Genomic DNA, 25,563 nt, shown 5'->3' with positions numbered 1-25,563 from the left:
TAGCTCCTTAAAGCTCCCTATAGCTTGCTAATGCTCCATACATCTCCCTAAAGCTCCCTATAGCTCCCTATGCATTGACCACAAAAGGAAATTAAAAGATCCTCCACAATTGGATTCACATCCAATTCACATAAAATTCCTCCTCAATATATAATCACATAGCTAGTAGTACATACCACGATGACACCGAGTCTGTGAACATTTGAACATTTGAAAGTCAGTGAAATGGTTTTGATGATGTGGGAACCCAGAGATGGTATTGGTACTGGTACTATTACTGGTATTGGTACTGGTACTGGTAGTGGTACTTACCTGGGACGCGGACAGTGAGTTGACCCCGTTGTGGTGTTGTGGGCGTGGTGCTCCGTGGCCGCCACCCATGTGGACCTTGTGCTCCTTCATCAGAGCCTCTGCCCTCTTGATGATGTCACCTATGCGCTGGATAAACCCCTCCTTCTCCGCTGGCAGGATGAACTCATTGTGAACCTGGATAATACAGACGCAATTAACACATTAATAACATATGAATAATAACATTTTTATAACATTAATAACCTAATAATAACACATTGATAACATATGTAACCATCAGATCCTCCTCTCCACCCTCTCCGAGCTGGGCATCTCCGGCGCGGCCCACGCTTGGATTGCGTCCTACCTGACAGGTCGCTCCTACCAGGTGGCGTGGCGAGAATCTGTCTCCGCACCACGTGCTCTCACCACTGGTGTCCCCCAGGGCTCTGTTCTAGGCCCTCTCCTATTCTCGCTATACACCAAGTCACTTGGCTCTGTCATATCCTCACATGGTCTCTCCTATCATTGCTATGCAGACGACACACAATTAATCTTCTCCTTTCCCCCCTCTGATAACCAGGTGGTGAATCGCATCTCTGCATGTCTGGCAGACATATCAGTGTGGATGACGGATCACCACCTCAAGCTGAACCTCGGCAAGACGGAGCTGCTCTTCCTCCCGGGGAAGGACTGCCCGTTCCATGATCTCGCCATCACGGTTGACAACTCCATTGTGTCCTCCTCCCAGAGTGCTAAGAACCTTGGCGTGATCCTGGACAACACCCTGTCGTTCTCAACTAACATCAAGGCGGTGACCTGTTCCTGTAGGTTCATGCTCTACAACATTCGCAGAGTACGACCCTGCCTCACGCAGGAAGCGGCGCAGGTCCTAATCCAGGCACTTGTCATCTCCCGTCTGGATTACTGCAACTCGCTGTTGGCTGGGCTCCCTGCCTGTGCCATTAAACCCCTACAACTCATCCAGAACGCCGCAGCCCGTCTGGTGTTCAACTTTCCCAAGTTCTCTCACGTCACCCCGCTCCTCCGCTCTCTTCACTGGCTTCCAGTTGAAGCTCGCATCCGCTACAAGACCATGGTGCTTGCCTACGGAGCTGTGAGGGGAACGGCACCTCCGTACCTTCAGGCTCTGATCAGGCCCTACACCCAAACAAGGGCACTGCGTTCATCCACCTCTGGCCTGCTCGCCTCCCTACCTCTGAGGAAGTACAGTTCCCGCTCAGCCCAGTCAAAACTGTTCGCTGCTCTGGCACCCCAATGGTGGAACAAACTCCCTCACGACGCCAGGTCAGCGGAGTCAATCACCACCTTCCGGAGACACCTGAAACCCCACCTCTTTAAGGAATACCTAGGATAGGATAAAGTAATCCTTCTAACCCCCCCCCCCTTAAAAGAGTTAGATGCACTATTGTAAAGTGGTTGTTCCACTGGATATCATAAGGTGAATGCACCAATTTGTAAGTCGCTCTGGATAAGAGCGTCTGCTAAATGACTTAAATGTAAAATGTAAAATATGTCTGTCTGTTTGTCTGCCTGCCTGTCTGCATGCCTGTCTGTCTCTTTGTCCATCCTTCTGTCCATCCATCTGTCCTTCCATCTTCAGTTATTGTGTATTGCGTCATACGTGGCTTCTTGTCCAACCTTCATAATATGCTAATTTGTTGAAGCAGTCTGAGTCTATGTTGTGCAGATTCTGTGAATTGTGGGTTGGGTGGTTGGGTGGTTGGGTGGTGGGGTGTGGGGTGGTTGGGTGGTTGGGTGGTGGGGTGGTGGGGTGTGGTGAATGGGCTGGCTCTCCTGTCAGTATGTCTTAATTCAGCTCGTATAGTGCTGGTGTGCTGCACTAATAGGGGCATTTATGAGACCTGACCAGCTCTGTGCCAAGACTGGCCTAAACAAAAGCTCACTGTGTTTCATTCAGAATCGGAATAAACAGAACACTCAGTGAACGCAAAGTTCTGGAATCTACCACCAACAGAAGCCGAAAATACCACTACCTCATCATGCCTACGTGCTTTGTGTATCTCTACGCCAGAACCTCCCCAAGACACACACATGTAAACTAAAATGGCACGTGTGTAAACTGCTTATCTCCTTGCCTCACAACCCCCTAACCAAGATAAATCTATATGACACAGAAACACAGAGACAAGAGTGTTTTAACTGGAAGTGGGACGTAGAGTCTGTGCTGCTGTGTGAGATAGAAGTAGATAGGAGTATCATTAAGATAAGCTGATAGTGCTTAATTTCTCCTGCATTTATTGGCTCTTCCTTCAGCATAATGAGTCTTTTACACGGAGATAATAATATGACTGTCGTTAAATAAATCCCTAAATGACCTAAGGCTATTAACACCCTAGAGGTGACAACAAACCATGACAGCTGCAATGTCCTCTGGGTTGTCTCCGTCCAGGTCAAACTTGAAGGTAACCATCTTGTCATTGTGAGTCTGCAGCTGACACTCCACCACCCGGTCGTCTTTGTCAGAGAGCTGCACATAGAGACACCATCCACCAGTGTTAGTTTGTTTATGTTATGTAGAATATAAAGACACTGGGGTAGCAGTAGAACAAAGATAAAGCACTGAGTGTGTGTGTGTGTGTGTGTGTGTGTGTGTGTGTGTGTGTGTGTGTGTGTGTGTGTGTGTGTGTGTGTGTGTGTGTGTGTGTGTGTGTGTGTGTGTGTGTGTGTGTGTGTGTGTGTGTGTGTGTGTGTGTGTGTGTGTGTGTGTGTGTGTGTGTGTGTGTGTGTACCTACTGTATGTGTATGAGGGTGAGCATGGTCTGTGTGGCTCAGTTGGTAGAGCATGGTGCTTGCATCACCAGGGTTGTGGGTTTGATTCTCACAGGGGACCAGTACAAAAATGTATGGATAAGAGTGTCTGTTAAATGACTAAAATGTAAATGTTTGTTTCTGCTTCCCCAGGTGTTCTGGTCACAAGAGACATAGCAGGTGGAGGAAGAGCATACTGTACCACCAGCATAACCTCTAAGAGGATTACATAAACTGAATAACCACGTTTGTTTTGTATAACGACTGTGATAATGTAACTTCTGGTTACTTTTTAAAGGACATTCTACCCCAAAATGAATGAAAATGGAATTATGTTGACACCATCTGAAATATAATTTTCCCTTTAAAAGCATTACAACCTGTAGCCCAACTGATGCAGCATAGAGGCTTTGAATAAATACGCTGAATCATTGAAAAAAAATCCTAAAATGCTTAAAAGCGTGTCTCGGCAGAATAACCCCGCAAAAATAATTAAATGTAATCCTATTATTTTGAGTGGTGGCGACAATTTATTGTAGGGGAAACACTGCAAAGTATGCATATCCAAATGACACCCTATTGGTACCCTATTCCTCCACTATATAGGGAATAGGGTGCCATTTGGGATGGGCCCTAACTGTGGACTTGACAATTAGACTTGACAATCACTTGTATAGAATAGTCTTGATTGATTAATTGATTGATTTGTTTTACCCCAGTGATGCGCAGTCTTGAACGGGCCCTTCTCCGGAACAGCTTGCCAGCCATGCGCCTGGCAGCAGTCTTGCCGCTCTTCTCTGATAGGCCCTCGTAGCTGTCACTCAAACCCGAGATCATGTCGGAGGCGTAGCTGTGAGGATGATTGGTGTGTTAGTGAATTTGTGTCATAACTGCCGTAACATTTATGAGTTAATACATGCTATACTATTAGGAGGAAATAGAAATAACCACCTGTCAAGTTTTAGGTCAGAAACAGATCTAGACTGTTATACATGCCAAATATATATGCCAAATAAAGCCCAATGTGAGGATATATTAAACATCAGTGTGCTGTAATATGGGCCTACAGCAATTGGGGCAAATCTCCTATAGAAAACAAGTACACAGTCATAGTAAAGGAACAACAAATCCACATATTCTGTTCAGCAGTGTAGTATTTTTATTATGAAAAAGTGAAAGTTGCACAGCCTGGGACATGCAGTACATTTTAAAAAGCTTAAATTCAGTCCTCTGGGTCTCTTAGTGGTCCCTGATTTATCCCTCCTCCATCCACTACTTCAGCAAAGATTTACAGACACTCTACTGGTTGGCAGGTTCCACTGAGCTTTCTAACCGTTCTCTAAAATCTGAAGTACTTTTGGGGAACTTCAGTTCACGGTGGACAAAACTGGTTGTTCACCCACTCAGGATGGAGGTAATGGGGAAATGGAAATGTTTTTGTTTACGTTCTTCTTGTTTATGACATACTTGTTTGGTTTTATGTGTTGGTGTTGGGTTTCAGTTTTTAAGTAGTGTTTTTGCTGACTAACTGTAAAAATGTATTTCCCACTTGGGAACAAAAGTATCATCTTTCTAATTGCTATGTATAGAATCATAAGTAGTGCATGCTGAAGATGTTTTGGAACACAAAATACCTTAGACAGAATGGGCACCAGATGACAACACACACAGGCACACACACGCACGCATTCACACACGCACGCACACACAAACACCCCCTAGCCAGAAACATCTGATACTAAAGTAAAACAGACAGAAACCTCAAAGTCCATTGTGCTTCAATCACTAGACTGGGGAGAGGCTGTTGTTTCCCCCAGATCAGTCTGCTATTGGCACACACAGATGTGTACAGAGGCATAGGAAGCCTAGAGGTTAGAGGGTCAGGTGGGAACTTGGCAACTGGGGGTCTGTTTGTCTATTCCACTGCTGTTGGAAGCACATCCAAAAACAGATCAAGGAACGCGGCACTGACTGACCCTGTGCCTCTCAGCGAGTGTGTGTGTGTGTGTGTGTGTGTGTGTGTCTGGGGGTGATGGGAATGGCAGGAGATGAATGTCTCTTTCTAATAAAAATAGACAATAAAGTATTTATTCTAGGGAAGAGGCTGAGGAGAGTACCTGTCCACAGTTGAGTTGAAGCCGCTGGGAGGGTGTCCTCCAGAGTGTCCATGCTCCGTATTACCCAATACTGCAATACTCTACAAACGGGAAAAGGAGAGGGCACAATTAAGCATAAGGCAACAGTCACAGAAACATAGTGAATAACGGTAATTCAAAAATAAGCAGGGACAGTTGAGGTAGAGTTGCTATTCGTCCCCTCTCTACTACTCTTACACTTGGATAACTAGCACACTATTTGTCCCATTCACTCACAGAGGGAAAGCGAAGGGCTGGGATGGGGTGGTGGTGAGGCTGTCCATTGAGGGCGTTAGTCCCAGTCCCGTTGAGGGTTGACCCGTTGAGGCTGACCGCTGTCTCCAGGGGGTCCTGGAGGCCAGAGGAGCTGAGATAGCCGTCTGTCTCACAGTCAGCTGTTACAACAAAACACATGAAACATGAGCATGTGACTGACCAGGCAGGGCCGCATTCACTGACTGACTGACACACACACATACGCACGCACACACAAAATAACGCATTCACGCACATATACACACACATACAGACGCATGCACGCACGCACACTCTAAAAAATGCTGGGTTATTTGGATGACCCAACTGCTGGGTTGCAGGCATAGGGTCACTTAGTTGGATTGTTCTCTTTTAAAACAGAAAGGTTGGGTTGTTGATAGTTGGTAAAAAGCTGAGGGATGGGGCTGGAGAAATGTAACAACTCTCAAATTCTGGTTAAAACATTTGATATCATGGATGGTCAGTCCTTATGTAAGGCTTGACCATCCATGATTTCAAAAGTTTTAACCAGTGTTTGTTAACATTTACTTTGTTTACAAACATTGTAGCAAAACAAGCTTATATTTTGGGTTCTGATGGAGTACGACAGTTGAACTGAACTCATGAGGCATTTCTAAGTTATATTCTTCAAGAATCAATGGGTACATGTCATTATTTAAGTCCAAAAATGGATGTAGCAACTGCTGATTGCCCCTTTAAGGTTGAACAACTGGCACTTTTGTAGTGTTAATGAGGCTTACATAAGTACATGAGTTCCACAAAAGCCTATGCATATCCCAGTGTTGGGATAGTTACCACTTTGTAACAATATATACATAATAATGTTTAATGATTTTACATTGAACAAAAATATAAATGCAATATGTAAAATGTTGGTCCCATGTTTCATGAGCTGAAATAAAAGATCCCAGAAATGTTCCATATGCACAAAAAGCTTATTTCTCTCAAATTTTGTGCTCCAATTTGTTGTCATCCCTGTTAGCGAGCATTTCTTCTTTGCCAAGATAATCCATCCACCTGACAGTTGTGGCATATCAAGAAGCTGATTAAACAGCATGATCATTACACAGCTGCCCCTTGTGCTGGGGACAATAAAAGGCCACTTTAAAATGTGCAGTTTTATCACGCAACACAATGCCACAGATGTCTCAAGTTTTGAGGGAGCGTGCAATTGCCATGCTGACTGCAGGAATGTCCCCAGAGCTGTTACCAGAGAATGTAATGTTAATTTCTCCACCATAAGCCACCTGCAATGTCGTTTTAGAGAATTTGGCAGTACGTCCAACCGGCCTCACAACCTCAGACCACATGTAACCAGCCCAGGACCTTCACATCCGGCTTCTTCACCTGAGTCTGAGATCAGCCATCCGGACAGCTGTTGAAACTATGGGTTTCCACAACAGAAGAATTTCTGCACAAACTGTCAGAAACCGTCTCAGGGAAGCTCATCTGCGTGCTCGTCATTCTCACCAGGGTCTTGACCTGACTGCAGTTCGGCGTCGTAACTGACTTCAGTGGGCAAATGCTCACCTATGATGGCGACTGGCACGCTGGAGAAGTCTGCTCTTCACGGATTAATCCAGGTTTCAACTGTACCAGGCAGATGGCAGACAGCATGTATGGCGTCGTGTGGGCGAGTGGTTTGCTGAAGTCAACGTTATGAACAGAGTGCCTCATGTTGGCGGTGCGGTTATGGTATGGGCAGGCAGGCATAAACTATGGACAATGAACACAATTGCATTTTATCAATGGCAATTTGAATGCACAGAGATACTGTGACGAGATCCATTATCGTGCCATTCCTCTGCCGCAATCACCTTATGCTTCAGCATTATAATGCACAGCCTCATGTCGCAAGGATCTGTACACAATTCCTGGAAGATGAAAATGCCCCAGTTCTTCTATGGCCTGCATACTCACCAAACATGTCACCCATTGAGCATGTTTGGGATGCTCTGGATCAACGTGCACGACAGCGTGTTCCAGTTCCGGCCAATATCAAGCAACTGCGCACAGCCATTGAAGAGGAGTGGGACAACATTCCACAGGTTGCAACCCAACCAACAGCCTGATCAACTCTATGCGAAGGAGATGTGTCGTGCTGCATGAGGCAAATGGTGGTCACACAAGATACTGACTGTTTTTCTGGTCCACGCCCCTGCCATTTTTTAAGGTATCTGTGACCAAGTCATGTGGAATCCATAGATTAGGGCCTAATTTATTTATTTCAATTGACTGATTTATTTATATGAACTGTAACTCAGTAAAATCTTTGAAATTGTTGCATGTTGTGTTTATATTTTTGTTCAGTGTACAAACATAATTAACAGGAATTACATTTACTCTCATGGCTGGCCAAAAATAACTACATGAAATCCACGCCACTTCTGGGCCAGGCCTCCTGAAAATAACCTATGGATTACATTCATCCCAGAATGAAAGTGAATAAAAACCCAATTGATGGTTAAATTAACCCATGTTTGGGTAATCCCAACAACCCAACATGTTGGGTTATTCATGTAACCCAAATGGCTGAGTCAAAATAACCCAGCCTGTGTTCTGTCTAATATTTACCCACCTCTGGTTTACCAAATAACCCAAATTGGGTTGTTTTTAACCCAGCATTTTTGATTAGTGTGCACACACGGAGAGGACTCAGAGGATTCACTATTGATTAACACCATGCTGGGTACACAATGACAAATGTGGAAGAATGCTGCTCCAATATTTAAACTAGATTAACCTGGATTATTTGGGACCTGCAGTCAAAGAGAGTTTTAATAGTCTTCCTGCTGGTCACTAGAAAACATAAAACATTTGAGGACAATCGTACGCACACACGCACACACACACACACTCGACTGGAGAGGTAAGACCATCTAGGACTGAATAATTAAGTTATCCTCAGGCTCACATTTCGTTCTCTCAGGGCCTAGTCAGGACCATTCAGGACAACAACAGTTACGAAATCAACAAATACTGCCAAATACTGCTATAATGGACATTGCTTTTATAACCTCAGAGGGCTATTAAAATTCCACACCAGGTGTCAAGGTTGACAATAGACCTTGTTGACCAGTGAGACTGTGACATGTGATACAGTCTAATTCTGTGTCTCAAATGGCACCCTATTCCCTATATAGTCCACTACTATGGCCCCTGGTTCAAAAGTAGTGCACTATATAGGGACTACGGTGCCATTAGGGACGCAGACACAGCCGAAATCAGCTGCAGGTTAAGTTAAGTGTTCTCACAGTTGGCTGAGGAGCAGCTGGTGTGGTGGACCTGGAAGTGCTGATGCTGGTCTGCCTCTGGTTCCTCTGGTTCAGGGATGAAGCTGGCATTGATGCCCAAGTTTAGATAGCTATTGACAGGGGACAGGGTGTGTGTCAGAGGGTTCGGGGGGGTCTGACCCTGGCTCTGGGCAGGGGTGGGGGTCGGGTTGGGGACGACGATGGGGCACTGAGGAGTCTCCAACATTGATGGAGACCTGTTGATTCTCGGGGAGGGCGGCTGCAGTGCAGGCTCAGGCTCCTCCTCAATGGCCTGCTTCTTCTTCTCTGCAAGGAGGCGCAGTTTCTCCCGTTGGCGCTTGATGGCATTGACACGGTCCCGGATGGCCTTGGCCACCAGCTTGAAGTCGGCCTCGCACACGAAGCCCAGCACCACCTGGGAGACAGACAAGGAAGGGACATATCAAAGTCAGGGCACAATAGTGTGACAAACAGGGAACATTTCACGGCCCATGAACCAGCACTGTCTGTGAAAAGAGGTCTGATGCACTTCCTAACCGTGCTTTTCTGTACTGTACATATGTAGGATCTTAATTTGAGTCAGTTTGCTACAGCATGAAAATAATCCTGCAGCAACAGGAAATGTGAATTATTATGTGGATTACGTTGATAACTTTTTTGGAAGGGAAAATCTCAGAATCTTCAGAAGCCTTTTAAAACCTTGAATAAACCACACGTTTTACATTTTGTGCAGGAAAGTTCTCCTGCAACAGGGTGATCCAATTAAGATCCTACATCTGTACATCACACAACATGAAATGAAAAGACGACAAGCTCATCACGGCTGTGTCTGAGCCAGTGGGTGGCCAGTAGCCTAGTGGTTAAGAGCATTGGGCCAGCAACTGAAAGGACGCTGGTTTGAAAACCTGACCGACTAGGTGAAAAATCTGTTGATGTGCCCTTGAGCAAGGCACGAGTGTGTGTCAGTAGGTTTTTGCTCCACCCTTCTACTTGATTTACTCAAATGTAAATTTAGAAAGGCTCATAGGGCAGGAGCCTACCTCCTGTTTCTGTAGCATGAGACAGCTTGATGTACGTAAGTACACATATACGTATGTGTAACGTCCATCATTAGGAGAAAGAGAGGAGGACCAAGGTGCAGCGTGGTAAGTACCCATTTTAATAAGGATACTTGAACAAAGAACAAAAAACAATAAACCGACGAAACAGTCCCGTATGGTGACAACACAAACACAGGAACAATCACCCACAACCCACAATTACAAAACAGGCTACCTAAATATGGCTCCCAATCAGAGACAACGACTGACACCTACCTCTGATTGAGAACCATATCAGGCCAAACACATAGAAATAGACAAACTAGACATACAACATAGAATGCCCACTCATATCACACCCTGACCAAACAAAACATAGAAACAAACAATGCAAACTATGGTCAGAGCGTGACAGTATGCTATCTTAATTTGACCAGTTTCTCACAGCAGTAAAATAATCCTGCAGCAACAGGACATGTGAATTATTATGTGGATTATAATAAATTGACATTCTTGCAGGGTTGATACCTTTTTTTGTTCAAGTCTGACAATTTAAAGGGGAAATTACAAACTTTAGAAGCCTTTTTACAGCTTGAATACACTACAAGTCTGCATTTCCTGCTGTGCAGGAAAATCATCTGCAACAACAATGATCAAATTAAAATAGTAGACCTGTACACCCCCTGGACAGGACGCTAGTCTTGTCATTTGCTGTGTAGATAATCAATATGTATTGAGCAGATGCTGTCTATGTATGGAGGGGCTGATCTGAGGCCCTTTGATATTCCTCAAGAATCAATGTAAAAGATACAGCTGTAAATCACAGAGTGGACCTTTAAAGGATGGCATTACATCCAAACCTGTCCCACTCAGAACACAGTGTTCCAGTCTCAGACCGGCGGGGAAGACAAGGACTGCGTCCCAAATGGCACCCTTTTTCCTATATAGGGCACGGTGTCTCCGGGATTTCGCTCCACCCTTGTAATGAATTAAGGTCACTAATAAGTAAGGAACTCCCCTCACATGATTGTCCAGGTCTTAATTGAAAGGAAAAAACGAAAACCCGCAGACACTCGGCCCTCCGTGGAATGAGTTTGGACCCCTGATATAGGGAATAGGGTACCATTTGGGATGTACCGAAAGTTGGTCATTTGCCTCCCTCCTCTCTCACCCTCGCTCAACACCTTGTCAGATTACGCTGTTAGATTCCCATAACCCAGATTATATGTCCTGGAGCAGGGTTTCCCTAGATTTTTGCCCTAACACTACTTATAATAATCAAAGCTTGATGATGAGTTGGTTATTTGAATAAGCTGTGTAGTGCTAGGGTAAAAAGTGTGCACCCAGGGGGGGCCCCAGGACCAAGTTAGGAAAACCCAGTTCTGGATGATAATAAATGGGATCTTGATGAAAAGGCTACATGTATGGAATTGTGGCTGGTGGCCAGGCCGGGTCCTTCTCATTAAAAGTGACCTCTGCTAAAGGGGCTGAGGACACACGTGCTATGTCCCAAATAGCACCCTAGTGTGTGGGTCCTGGTAAAAAAGTTGTGCACTATACAGGGAATAGGGTGCCATTTGGGACTCACTCAAGGAGAAGCTGCTTCGTAATGCGTCCTGTACGAGAGACAGCCATTATATTATTAAAGCCCTGACCTCCGCTATCTTCCTGAGCCACGCTCTCCTCTCACATTTCTAGCGCTGATGATTAAACGCTGACCTGTGCCCTTGACAGACTGTCTGCAGCCGGATCCACTTCACTTCATGGGATAAGCATATGTCAGTGTGTGTCCACAATTGTAATCGAATCATAAACTATGTTGTATTAGATTCCTTGTGTTTGCTGGTTGGGGTCTGTTGCAAATAGCAGTGGTGTAAAGTACTTAAGTAAAAAATACTTTAAAGTACTATTTAAGTAGTTTTTTGGGGTATCTGTACTCCTAAAGAAAATAAAATAAATAACATTTTACTCTATACATTTTCCCTGACACCCAAAAGTACTCGTTACATTTTGAATGCTTAGCAGGATAGGAAAAAATCACACACTTATCAAGAGAACATCCCTGGTCATCCCTACTGCCTCTGATCTGGCGGAGTCACTGAACACAAATGCTTTGTTTGTAAATATGTCTGTGTTGGAGCGTGCACCTGGCTATCCGTCAATAAAAAAAATCTGAAAATGGTGCCGACTGGTTTTTAATTAATATGAGGAATTTGAAATTTGAAATTTGAAATTCTTTATACTTTTACTTTTGATACTTAAGTACATTTTAAATCAAATACCTTTAGACTTTTACTCAAGTAGTATTTTACTGGGTGACTTCCACTTTTTCTATTAAGGTGTCTTTACTTTTACTCAAGTATAACAATTGGGTACTTTTTCCACCACTGGCAAATAGAATATCTATATCATCAGAATCCATACAGGATATTCCATCTTCAACTCATCCTGTACTCATTATCACCACTGTATGGTTTGCTATCTATACATACAGTCTGGATATGTGAGTGTAACTTTTTTGTTTGTCTCTAAAAATAAGAATGGCTGTGTTTTCACCTGGTGCAACACCGACATTCCAACAATATGTAAGCTGATTCTACTACCTACTTGCATAATAGCTATAGTATTACACCTAAGTTGTTTCCACTGGTCCTTAGCTTGTGAGAGCCACAACTGGAAACCCTTCTTTTAATCATTAATGTAGAGGAAGTAAAGGTAAAAGAGGCCGTGATGTTAGGTAACTGCGAAGGTCAAGTGTTGTGGGAATATACCCAGCCTACAGTGGTAGGTCATATAGCTTTCCCACACAGCCTATTACTGAAACAGAGATCAACTCATGAGTGGTACCAAAGGGAGTGGATATAGTATACCCATCTTACCGTATATAAATCTCAGCTTTATCATTTACTGTTTTCAATGCTCTGCTGAGAGCTCTGCTCTGAGTAAGACTTACAACGTATGTGAAAATTTGATCATATTACTCCAGTGCTAGCCTCCCTACACTGGCTTCCTGTTAAGGCAAGGGCTGATTTCAAGGTTTTACTGCTAACCTACAAAGCATTACATGGGCTTGCTCCTACCTATCTTTCCGATTTGGTCCTGCCGTACATACCTACACGTACGCTACGGTCACAAGACGCAGGCCTCCTAATTGTCCCTAGAATTTCTAAGCAAACAGCCAGCTGGAGGCAGTGCTTTCTCCTATAGAGCTCCATTTTTATGGAATGGTCTGCCTACCCATGTGAGAGACGCAGACTCGGTCTCAACCTTTAAGTCTTTACTGAAGACTCATCTCTTCAGTGGGTCATATGATTGAGTGTAGTCTGGCCCAGGAGTGTGAAGGTGAACGGAAAGGCTCTGGAGCAACGTACCGCCCTTGCTGTCTCTGCCTGGTCGGTTCCCCTCTCTCCACTGGGATTCTCTGCCTCTAACCCTATTACAGGGGCTGAGTCACTGGCTTACTGGTGCTCTTTCATGCCGTCCCTAGGAGGGGTGCGTTACTTGAGTGGGTTGAGTCACCGACGTGATCTTCCTGTCTGGGTTGGCGCCCCCCCTTGGGTTGTGCCGTGGCGGAGATCTTTGTGGGCTATACTCGGCCTTGTCTCAGGATGGTAAGTTGGTGGTTGAAGATATCCCTCTAGTGGTGTAGGGGCTGTGCTTTGGCAAAGTGGGTGGGGTTATATCAGATGGGTCCACAGTGTCTCCTGACCCCTCCTGTCTCAGCCTCCAGTATTTATGCTGAAGTAGTTTATGTGTCAGGGGGCTAGGGTCAGTTTGTTATATCTGGAGTACTTCTCCTGTCTTATCCGGTGTCCTGTGTGAATTTAAGTATGCTCTCTCTCATTCTCTCTTTCTCTCTTTCTTTCTCTCTCTCGGAGGACCTGAGCCCTAGGACCATGCCTCAGGACTACCTGACATGATGACTCCTTGCTGTCCCCAGTCCACCTGGCCATGCTGCTGCTCCAGTTTCAACTGTTCTGCCTGCGGCTATGGAACCCTGACCTGTTCACCGGACGTGCTATCTGTCCCAGACCTGCTGTTTTCAACTCGCTAGAGAGCAGGAGCGGTAGAGATACTCTGAATGATCGGCTATGAAAAGCCAACTGACATTTACTCCTGAGGTGCTGACTTGCTGCACCCTCGACAACTACTGTGATTATTATTATTTGACCATGCTGGTCATTTATGAACATTTGAACATCTTGGCCATGTTCTGTTATAATCTCCACCCGGCACAGCCAGAAGAGGACTGGCCACCCCTCATAGCCTGGTTCCTCTCTAGGTTTCTTCCTAGGTTTTGGCCTTTCTAGGGAGTTTTTCCTAGCCACCGTGCTTCTACACCTGCATTGCTTGCTGTTTGGGGTTTTAGGCTGGGTTTCTGTACAGCACTTTGAGATATCAGCTGATGTAAGAAGGGCTATATAAATGTGATTTGATTTGATATTACATGCAGTATGGCAAATAAACTTGCAACTTGAAATGTGAGCTGCTCACCATCTCCTGCGCCACCTCCTCTGGCACGTCCTTGTAGAGTTCAAACAGGAATTCAATGGCGTTGTTGTCCTTGTACTTCCCGTGGAGTTTCTTGGTGTCGTCCATCCGGAGCCACAGCTTCAGGCCTGACTTCACCGTGTCGTCCTCCTCAGCCAACTCAACATGGACGCCGTTGTTCTCCTGGAAGAATGTGTGCTCTAGCAGGTCCTGGATGGTGTACCTGATGTAAAGGAATAACACAACTATTCAATTCAATCAGTTCCTTTTCATTTGACACATTAATTGAACACCAAAGGATTTGATGTATAGTTCTTAGCAGAAGGACCAGAATTTCATTTCACCATTTGTGTAATGCCTCATATGTTTTATGTAATGTAAGGATATTATGAGAAGCCCAATACCTTTCATCTTTGTCCATCCGGATACATCCTTCGATGATCTCTTTGAGCTCTGGGACCTTGACTTTGTAAAAACTGTCTGGTTTCATCCCCTGTGAGGAGAAGCAATCTGGTTAACATTGGTTATTTATCTGCTTGGTTTAAAATGTAAGGTAACATATGGTAACCAATGGTAACCTAGGGGACATAAGAGTAACATAGGAGAATGTATAGATAGGGTCAAAGTATGTGCTTTCTCAGATGTTGCCTCACAGAAACATGTAAGACATTCCTCCCTCATGATAAGTGAACTCACAACAGTGATTGGGGAGAGAGAGAGAGAGAGAGAGAGAGAGAGAGAGAGAGAGAGAGAGAGAGAGAGAGAGAGAGAGAGAGAGAGAGAGAGAGAGAAAGAGAGAGAGAGAGAGAGAGAGAGACGGGGGGCAAGGAAATGGGAAAGACCAAATAGTCTGTTTATCTGTTCGTGTTAGTGTTGTCCTTTTAAACGGCAGTGTGGCTACAAAAAGAATGCAGACCTCTGTCCCTCATCAGTGCAGCGCAGTGAGCAGTCCATTATGGGTCTGCAACTGTTTCAATCTCCCTGAGTCAACGCTGATAAGAGAATCGAGCAAATCCCCTCGTGTTTTAAACAGCCAAGGTTAACATCACAGCTGTCCTAATGTTACCCCATGTTTATTCTAACATTAAAATAAAACCGTTGGGTAAATAAAGGTTGTTGGTTGGTTAGCTGGTATACATTGTTGTAATTGTGCAACAATGTGGACTTGTTATGTTTGCGATTTGCCAAGTGGCAGACACAGGCCTGCATTTTCCTTGTTAGCCTATTTATTCTGAGACAGAGGATCGAGCTGTAAAGGACCCTTTTCTCTAAATCGCTTCAACTCTTACAAACACTTGATTACAAGAATGGACAACAAAGGACACTGCCCTTCAATTGGCCTCCACTATAATTATAATATCCCTATGGCTTATCAATTTAACAAAGGAACAGACAGTATACAAGCAAGCAAACCAATTGAGTATTCTCTTTTGATCTGACTCTGTTCGAATGCACTGCATACTTCCACAGTGGTCATAATGTCTCTGCTTGTGAAAGTAAAAGTGTATTATTATATAACCTGCACTTATGACCCATACACACTCTCTCAGACCCACTCTATAGCCTTTACAAGGCTATGTTTGCTCTGCTGTCTGTCTCAAGAAAGAGAGAGAGAGAGAGAGAGAGAGAGAGAGAGAAAGGCGCTGTTTGTGTAGAATGCAGACGTCATTTTCAAAACACATCATTCTACCATCGCCTGCCCAAACCCACTGTGGCGTCACCACCTTGTATGCTCCAGCCCAAAGCCCAAGAACACAGCTCTCAATGTAGAGGTTCCTGTCATTACTGACTCCCTCTCTGAGTAGTAAACACCTCTGTCAGGGAGAAGCTTGGCCTTTCATCGAGTTACTTACTTCTGGATTGCGTTAATAAGGTTTTGAGAGTAGTATGCGCCCAAATGGCACCCTATTCCCTATACAGTGCACTACCTTTGACCTGACCCATATAGGGAATAGGGTGTCATTTTAGACATAGCCACATAGTTTGCGCCAGTTCAGGGAACAGAACCGAAAACTGGAAAATGACAAAAAAAATCTTGGAACGGAATCAGAACCGGGAACGAAAGTGATCTATACTGTTCCGGGACAGAACCGTTATTTTAAAAGCATGGGAACCATATAATAATGCTATTTTATGTTCCGGGTATTTTTTTACAGTCCCACAAAAAAACGCAACAAAGCGCCTATGCAAAGCCCTCACTATGTCACTCAGAAATGTATTCCAGTGTTTGCCTGCCAGCTGGAAATCTTTGGCAGTCTGTGTGTGCTCAGACCACTCCCGGACAGTCCTAGCAAAATTCTTGCTTGAAAAAATGCTCTTTCCTAAGAAGCTATTTTTGTTTCTATTTGACCATTTTAATTGAAGAAAATCATAGCAAGGTACTTAATTGTTACCCCAAAATGATTTGATATTGAGATAAAAATGACTGCATTGGATTTGTAACAAAAACATTTAAAAAATTGTGCTTTCATAATTTCACGTGGGGTCACTTTGTTTCTGAGGAGTGGAGTCTAACATCAAAACTTCATCCAGAAATCTACAGATGTAGGATCTTAATTTGATCACTATTTTGTTGCTGCAGATGAGTTTTGTGATTTACATAAAATAACTGAAAACCTACACTAACACACGGTTATATTAAAAGTATTCCACTTTTCATGTAACCTCATTTTGACCAGGTAATAGCCTAACCACCGATCAAGCAACATTATAGACTAAGCATTCAAATCCTGTTGATGGAGGATTATTTTGATGCGACAATACAGGCCAAATTAAGATCCTACATCTGCAGGACATCCAGAAGGTTGTTTTGTCACTTCCATTGTGCAAGGGAAGGAAAGCAAACGTGTGCACAATTACGCTATTGAAGAACACTGCAAGGAGAGAGGAGACTCTGTGTGGGACTATGGTCCTGTGTGGCTCAGTTGGTAGAGCATGGTGTTTGCATTTGCACCACCAGGGTGTTGAGTTTTGAACTCTCAGGGCCACCCATATGAAAATGTATACATGCACTACTTACTGTAAGTCGCTTTGGATAAATGGGTCTGCCTAATTGCATATATTCCCACTTACGCTGGTGACTTTACGGTAGATCTGCGCTGCGTTCTGGCACTCGGAGTAGGGATACTCTGATGTGGCCATCTCCAGGATACACATCCCAAAGGCATAGACATCCACAGCCTCATCATACTTCTCCTCATACATCTCTGGAGCCATGAACTCTGGGGTACCTGGAGGAAAGGAGAGAGACAAGTCAATACCAATCACAAGAAAACATACACACACACCGACAAACAGATTTACACAAACAAATCTTCTGTAGGCGACAGACATTTGATTACACTGGACATGCATCATAGGGTTGGGATCTGTGGCAGAGTGATCTAATAATGAGCATCTAGAAAGGGCACTCAAAGTCAATGGTCCTAAACTAGAAAAAACTCAAACTTGAAATGAATCCCTAAAACTTGATGACCCCAGTTGGGTGAACCCCATAGCGACAACACCTGACCTTAAACACTCCCCAACATATAATTACATATAGAACTAAATAAAAGTATAGGCTCTCTGTGCTCACCAATGACACTTTTAGCGAAGGAGGCTCTTTTGAGTGTGGCCAGGCCCAGATCTCCAATCTTGACGGAGCCGGTGGGGCCGGTGATGAAGATGTTGTCACACTTGAGGTCCCTGTGGATGATGGGCGGGGTGCGGGTGTGGAGGAAGTGGAGGCCCTTCAGGATCTGGTGGCTCCAACGCTGCAGCAGCTTCAGCTTCATCTCCTTAAACCTCTTCAGGTACCTGCAGGTAAACACAGGCTATTAGGATGAATCACCTAAAGAGGCTCATATACTAACTGTTCTCCTTCCTTACCTACAGTACAGGCCAGACCAGAGAAGACTATCAGGAACCCATCTCAAGTCTACATGGAAAACTACTTTGATCAATCCTTGTTTTCTATGAAGATTCTATGATCATGATAAAAGATAGAAAATATTAAAACGCTAAGAATTTGTGAGAAAAAAATTGTAGAGGAAATGGAGCAAAACAGGCACAACAGTCTCCTCTACTACAACGAGTATTGGGAACAGGAAGGACAAGCTCACGTTTTGAGGGTGCCTGAGGTCATGAGCTCAGTGACCAAAAGAATGCACTTGAGGCCCTTGGAGTTGTCCTTCCAGGAGTCGTAGAAGCGGACAATGTTTGGGTGCTGCAGACCCTTCAGCATCTCCACCTCCTCGCTGAACCTCTGCCGCTCCACCTTGGTCAGCTTACGCGTCTGCACGGAACACAAAATAGATATATTCTAGAATGATTACATACACAGTCAGATTTCCAGTCTATTGGCAGAGCATATTGCAGGGAACACACACAACACACTCCATCCATCAGGCCTGACTTTGTGACTATAGTTTATTATCAAGACTCAATACAGAATTTATAAGCTTATCAAGCTGTGTTGAAAAATATGTAAATGTGTGTGTCCTAGAGCTAGAGGAAGAGAAAAACAGAACCACTGACATTTTTACCGTAGTTGGTCATTCATCTTGCTGAACCAGATTCCAGTGTTACATAATTATATTTTTCCATAGAAACTTGAACTGTGACTTCTACACATTTTAAGAGGAGGTTTCCAAAAGCTGTGAGTAATTGAACCAAACACAGTGTAATCACGATGGGTAGGTGGGTGAATAAAGCCTGTTTTGTGCAGAGTGAGGTACACTGTTAAAATAGAAAGACTCAAAACTCTGAAACCAGGAAAAGTAGTTCACCTAAGCTGAGATCTGGTGTTTCTGGAGGGTGTTTGAATGTAAACTTAATGTAAGTGTTATGATACACTGAATAGATATCAAAACAGAATGGAAATACTCTGAAACACCCAAAGTGGCTCTTCAATCTGAATAATTGTGTTTTTAAGAGAGCGTTCTAAAAACACTTGTTGATGTTTCAGTGCATGTAAAAGGCAGCAACAAAACACAAAAGTAATGTTTTAGCAGACTGTGTCTCTCATATAATCAAATGGTTTTAAATTGCAAATTGTTAATAGCATAAATATTGATTGATTATAAATAAAAATTTAATTTTCAGTAAATATTTTTAAGAAAACACTGGGAATTGAATAATTTTCTTAGAGCAGACTTTGGCAGTAAATATAGGCTACAGCTGCCAGGAAACTTTGTGAGATTATAAATAATGTTACAATCAAAATGTTTAGGGCTATGTAGGTTATAGCAGAGGTAGCATGAGTTATAAAGTGTGCCCTCATCACTGGTATTCATGTGAGAAAGTGGATGTGAACATTTGAGCCATTTAGCAGATGCTCTTATTCAGAGGAATTAGGGTTAAGTGCATTGCTCAAGGTTACATTCTCACCTAGTCAGCTCTGGGATTCAAACCAGCAACCTGTCTGTTAATGCCCCAACACTCTTAACCACTAGGCTACCTGCCACATTTTTTCTGTGTTTTGTTTAGACAGATTAGAAACAGGAGGAGACAGAGACAGAGAAGGAGTTAAAGTTGGACAGGCAAAAGCAGGAATTGAACCCCTGACTGTTGGGACAGCAAAATGCCAAAATTATTTGGAATTTTACCCACTTAACCACACACCATGTGAGGAACTTAATATATCAGAAGACAAATGTTTAGATGATTAAAGGCAAAATGTGAACTTCAAACATTGTGCTGATGTACTGTTCAGAATTCCTCCAGCCTGGGGCATGGAGGTGGAGAGATGGAATTCGTGGCAGGTGTGCCCTCTAGCAAACTCTATGGTCAAGTATAAAAACAGGCAAGTCCTTCACAAACTCAGAGAGGTGAGAGCACACCAAGTGCTCAGATGAACTAGTCAACAAACAAACAAAATCCAAGAAAGTATGCGTCAATGAATACGTGAGTATACAATGTTATCACATTGAAGAAGGAAACCAAAAAGGAATCCACTCAATAAGTTCATAATAAGCAACATTTGTTTTGTGTAGCATTTTGGCTGCTAATGCTAATAGTCCAAGTAAAACAGTTCTTTTGATCCATTGATCAGCTTTCTTGATGCCTCAAGAAGTTAATTGACACGTCATTGTTTGCACCTTTCGTGCACTTGTGTTTTATGCAAATGAAGGCCTGCTTTTTAGTTAATACTGCTGGCTTGTTTGCCTACTAGATTTACGAGTTGTATCTGCTCTGATGTATACCCTACATGCTGCACTACATAGCCACTGTCATTTTAGCCTGCTCTAGCTTTGGCCTACCACAACACATGTTATTACATTCCACTTTTGACATTAATATTGTCATCTTGTTGCTAGATTTGCATTGCTTAATTACTTATTCTATCCACTGGCTGGCCGATCCTAACTAAAGCCAATGCATACTAATGCCAACTGAACTGTCAATCATCATCTAGCTCAACTGTATTGTGATTCAATTCACCATACCATTCAACATCAACTGAATATAAAGACTCAGGTCAGAAACATTAGCATAATGGACGAACGGTGGATCGCATTAAGCATTTCACTGTAAGGCGAATTGTATTCAGTGTATTTGGCGCATGTGACAAATGCAATTTCATTTGATTAAGCCCTTAGCTGAAGTTTTGCACAAGTTTTGTATGTGTGCTACTGCTAACATTAGCAGTCATTGCCTGAAATATTGTTTTTATGGATGTGAAATATTATGGCATATTAGTTGAATTTAAGGAATAACATGAGAAATACCTTACAGATCTATAAACTGTCTTACTTTATCAATATAAACATCTGAAAGACCTGTTCATGTTTTGTGATTTGATAATTAGCAGATAAAAGATACAACTTTTGATGCTTCAATCATGTCTCAAATACTTTTTTTACTCATGAATTATTATCCTGGACCAACTTTTGTGTGCTTTGTTAGAGCATAAAACTTTTGACCTTTTGGAATTACCAATGAGGAGTTTACCAGTACATGATATAAGAGCAGGGAATATACATTAAGGGGAGGGACTCCCATTTACAGTATTTGGAAACTGCAGAAAAAATGATCTAATTCTGCACTAGACAGGATTCAAAACACAATCCTAGTGTTTGGGAGCTTTAGGGAGAGGAAACAATACTAAAAGAGGGACCTAACTCTGCACTATACAGGACTCTAAACACCATAGGGTTTTCAACCTTTTCCAGGTCTTATGTGGTGTTACAGCACATCATATTTCAGAAACACCTCAGGATGAATGTTTCAGTACATCTTAAATCTGTTCTAATACCCTGACAACCACGTGTTTCAATACTCCAGCAAAGTTAAGGTTTTGTCTCCTTTAAGGTGGTGGCAGCTCAGTTGCCACTAGTTTTAGTGTTACAAAGCACTTCATTTTAAAAGTGTATGAATGGTTTGATTGAGTCTCTAGTGTAGTGCTGCCGGGAGGCTGCAGTGGGTGGATAGCTGTTTGGAAAACACCAGAGAGACCTCTAGACTTCTACAACCATGAATCCTGCATTGAGGCTGTTCTGGGAAAAACTGAGGGTATGTTTATGTTTACAATTGACTGACCACGACTCCTTCCTCCCCTTTAGAGAAGGGGGCTGCCACTCATGTTACCAGGCCCTGTCTGCCTCCAATGGCACCGTATTCCCTTTTATAGTGCACTACTTTTGACCACGGCACAAGGCCCTGGTCAAAAGTAGTGCACTATATAAGGAATAGGGTGCCATTTGGGATGCACACCCTATCAACACTGGGAGCACACGATCTCAGAGAGGGAGGCATGCAAGGGGAGCACCAAAAAAGCTATTCCCACACCAACCGACGTCCATCAATTGCCAAACACTAATTCAATTAGAAGATTGATTCCAACATGGTGCCTCTGTTTTCAACACAGACCACTTAGGACTTTTGACCAATGATTTTGTATGTATTTATGTGGAGAATTGGTGTGACAGGAGTATGATGTGACTACAGGTGATACATTCTAGGACATGTATGTTAGGATTACAGTAATTGATGGGAGACAGCTTCAGTGTCCTTGATGGTAAATTCAGAGTAAACTGATGGCATTAAATAATGATCCCACTGATCTGATTGGGTGTTTCCCCTGCCTCTGTTTTTATACCGATGAGACCCACTGCATGGTACAGACTGTCATTGAGTTGCAGCTGCAGAAGTCTGTGTACATGCACCTTCATTTGTGTGTGCATACATGTGTGTCTCTATGTTAGGACAAGTGTGTTTCAACCTGACTGGCCTGTTTATCTCGAAGATCCCTCTACAGAACAGCCCACTGTAGTGTGTATGTGCATTTAGCCTCATGGCTAACACTGTCCACTTGGAAGCCTTGGCAGCTCCTTAAACCACTGAGTTTACCAGAGAGCTCACTCACTATACCACATGGCAAGCACAACACATTCAAATACAGAATACAGAGAATACATTTAGGCAACTTCAGATGCTTTCCTGTAAGAGCCAATGTCTTATTCAGGTCTTCCTAAACTAAAGCCTGCAAGAGCCTGAAAAAATGTTCTGCTTGCTTCCAAAGGCGTCCTGTAACGTGTGTCTGATTACGGACTGATTATGTTGACTCATTCAAAAGCTGTATCCAATGAACACCTATTGAATTTGGCATAGTTTTATTTCATAAAATGTGTTATAAATTAAATGTATTCATGTTATTATTACTCACATAGAACAAATGTCAGGAATAATAAGGAATACCAGAATGTGAGTAAGTAAAAGTGAAAACATCAACTGTGCTGACTTTCTGCTATCATTTTCTGCTATCACGGGATAGGTTTGTTGTGTGATGGACTAATTCCACAGTGATATAATGATACATTTTAAGCATAAACACATGTATACAAACTATAGATAATTATGTACGATGAGTTGATGTGCCTTGTGTGAAAGTAAGACAATTTATGTTGTCAAATCCACTTAAACATGATGGGTCATCACATGCTTTCCAGATTCAGTTAATAGCACATCTTTAATATGGTTGGATTTAACACCGATACAATACAAGTGACAGACTAGCCACTTAACTTGGTCTGAACATAAAGAGAAACCAACAGTAAGCGATCACACATGCTATGTTGTCTTAATGAGAAACCTTGGCTGGTCTGGAACAATATAGTATAGTGGGGCCTCTGCTATTTCCTAGAGAGAGATTACAGCACTGACAGAGAATGCCACTTGGGTGGATATCATACAAGGTCTTATCCTGTTTTTCCACTGCTGTTCACTGCTGTATCAACTCAATGACAAAACACAGACAAACACCTCATAGATGTTGCACATTAAGATATGCAACATAACCAAATACATCATGTTGTGCCATCTTTATATGGCCTATGACAATGCATTAAATTGTAACATTGATCTAATCAAGTGGTTTTTTACTTTAGTTTATTTGGTAAATATTTTCTTACATTTTTCTTGAACTGCACTGTTGGTTTAAGGGCTTGTGAGTAAGCATTTCATGCTAAGGTCTACACATGTTGTATTCGGCGCAGGTGACAAAGTTTGATTTGATCTGGTTTATTTCCTTTCCTGAATACAGTAAGTCTACACATCTCCCAAATGTATTGTTGCACTGCAGGGGTGTAAAAATTGAATTGGGGTCGCTAAATGTCTCCTCTCTCTTTGTTTGGCTAGAGAATATCAGAGAAGAGGCGAAGCTAGAGGGTCCACTCCCGTCACAATCTGTCCATGTGGGAATAGAGCGTTATTCAATGCATTTCTATAGGCTTATTGGACTTAATAAGCAGACCGCCTGCCTTTCCGCTTTGCGACAATGACTCCCATTGTTATTGCGTAGAAAAGACCATCTCATCATTAAATACAGTGTCTCTGAGAATCTGTATTCATAGCCACTGAGAGGAGGGAGGAGAGGGAGGTGTGTGTATGTTGATTTGGGGTCTGGATGGATGGATGGATGGATGGATGGAAGGGCTGCAGGAACTATTACGGCCCTGTGCCAACTCCCTCCACAGTTACATAAGCAGTGTTGATGGTTGAACCGTTGGTATTAAGAACTTCCTGGCTGTCAGCAGCACCCCTATTATGCATACTGGGAGACGGATGGACAACAAGTGTCAGCCAACCCAGCACTAAAAGAGGCGTAGACTCTATGGCTTTACTTCAAAGGACAGGAAAGAAAGATCATGTAACACTGTCCTCATATAACATATAACATCCAAAATCCAAAACAAAGATGTAACAGCACTGCTGTGATATCCATGCTGTGTGTGTGTGTGCAGTATATGGAAGATGAGGTTATTATCAAGGGAGAGAGAGGAAGAGAGAGAGCGAGAGGAAGACGAAGAGAGAGAGCAAAAGCGAAACATCACAGCATGTTTGGTCTAGAATGAATGCAGTACCAGTGCTGTGACTATCTTCTTTACGTGTCTTTCACCCATTACTACAATATGTATAGGCCATACATAATCCCCAGAGGCTCCTTTTCTCCCCCTTATTTAACTAGGCAAGTCAGTTAAGAACAAATTCTTATTTACAATGACGGCCTATGAACAGTGGGTTAACAACCTTGTTCAGGGGCAGAACAACAGATTTTTACCTTGTCAGCTCAGGGATTCAATCTAGCAACCTTTTGGTTACTGGCCCAACACTCTAACCACTAGGCTACCTGCTGCCCCATACAGATAGAGATTTCATACACAATGTTGATAGCATCAGAAACAACAAAGTACCCTAACCATCAGGGGTTAAATGGCCTCTGTTCTGACTAGCACCCATCTTGAACGTTGGGTGACATCTGACATGTCAAGCTGGGGATTGAGGCTAAAGGGAGAGCAGAAGTTGGTTGACACGAGCTCACATGCCTTTGATATCCCTGGTCAGGAAACACCCCGAGAGACAGACCGCGCAGTGTGAGGAACTGAGGTACCAGTGTACACTTTCCAAGAAAAACCTGACTTGCTCTCTGAATGGAGCGGGGGAGAGAGGGGAGGTTAGGTGGTTAGGGAGGTTAGCCATTAATCTAATAAGAAATCCGGATTCAGCCCGTCCTCTCTCTCACCGGGCTAGCACTCTGAAAACTGCTGCTTTAGTGGCACCTAAAGCAATTAACTACACAAGCAAAAGACCAATGGACCCAGATTCAAGATTTCTGTCCTTATGTGCATCCCAAATGACACCCTATTCCCTATAAAGTAGTACACTAAATAGGGAAAAGGGTGCCAGAGGGGAACTATTTAGGCTACCGTTGACCTGGACATTTGTCCTTGTTTGGAGGTTTTACTAGATATTAGGCTAGTGTATGAAAGGAAAAACTGTACTTGTGCCTGACTGACTATCCTT

At 43.2% G+C, this 25,563-nt stretch overlaps 1 protein-coding gene and 1 long non-coding RNA gene across 3 annotated transcripts in view; one reads left to right on the top strand and one right to left on the bottom strand.

The window, feature by feature from the left end:
• Positions 1–25,563, bottom strand: part of wnk4a (WNK lysine deficient protein kinase 4a) — a 71,426-nt gene that overhangs the window by 10,362 nt on the left and 35,501 nt on the right. For both annotated transcript variants that reach the window (XM_071409500.1, XM_071409501.1), the window contains exons 3-13: positions 18,384–18,556; positions 17,858–18,078; positions 17,353–17,510; positions 14,685–14,773; positions 14,284–14,503; positions 8,750–9,164; positions 5,457–5,614; positions 5,202–5,281; positions 3,799–3,934; positions 2,687–2,803; positions 313–486 (exon numbers count right to left, since the gene is read on the bottom strand). In XM_071409500.1, the coding sequence (XP_071265601.1) occupies positions 313–486; positions 2,687–2,803; positions 3,799–3,934; positions 5,202–5,281; positions 5,457–5,614; positions 8,750–9,164; positions 14,284–14,503; positions 14,685–14,773; positions 17,353–17,510; positions 17,858–18,078; positions 18,384–18,556 (1,941 nt within the window). The remainder of the gene's footprint in view (positions 1–312; positions 487–2,686; positions 2,804–3,798; positions 3,935–5,201; positions 5,282–5,456; positions 5,615–8,749; positions 9,165–14,283; positions 14,504–14,684; positions 14,774–17,352; positions 17,511–17,857; positions 18,079–18,383; positions 18,557–25,563) is intronic.
• Positions 20,076–22,329, top strand: LOC139580203 (uncharacterized). The gene is made up of 2 exons (XR_011675993.1): positions 20,076–20,166; positions 21,825–22,329. It is a non-coding gene; the product is annotated as an uncharacterized lncRNA (long non-coding RNA).

The sequence above is a fragment of the Salvelinus alpinus genome, chromosome 7, assembly GCF_045679555.1.
Source record: "Salvelinus alpinus chromosome 7, SLU_Salpinus.1, whole genome shotgun sequence".
Lineage (NCBI taxonomy): Eukaryota > Metazoa > Chordata > Actinopteri > Salmoniformes > Salmonidae > Salvelinus > Salvelinus alpinus.
This window is presented reverse-complemented; position numbering and strand designations above follow the sequence as displayed.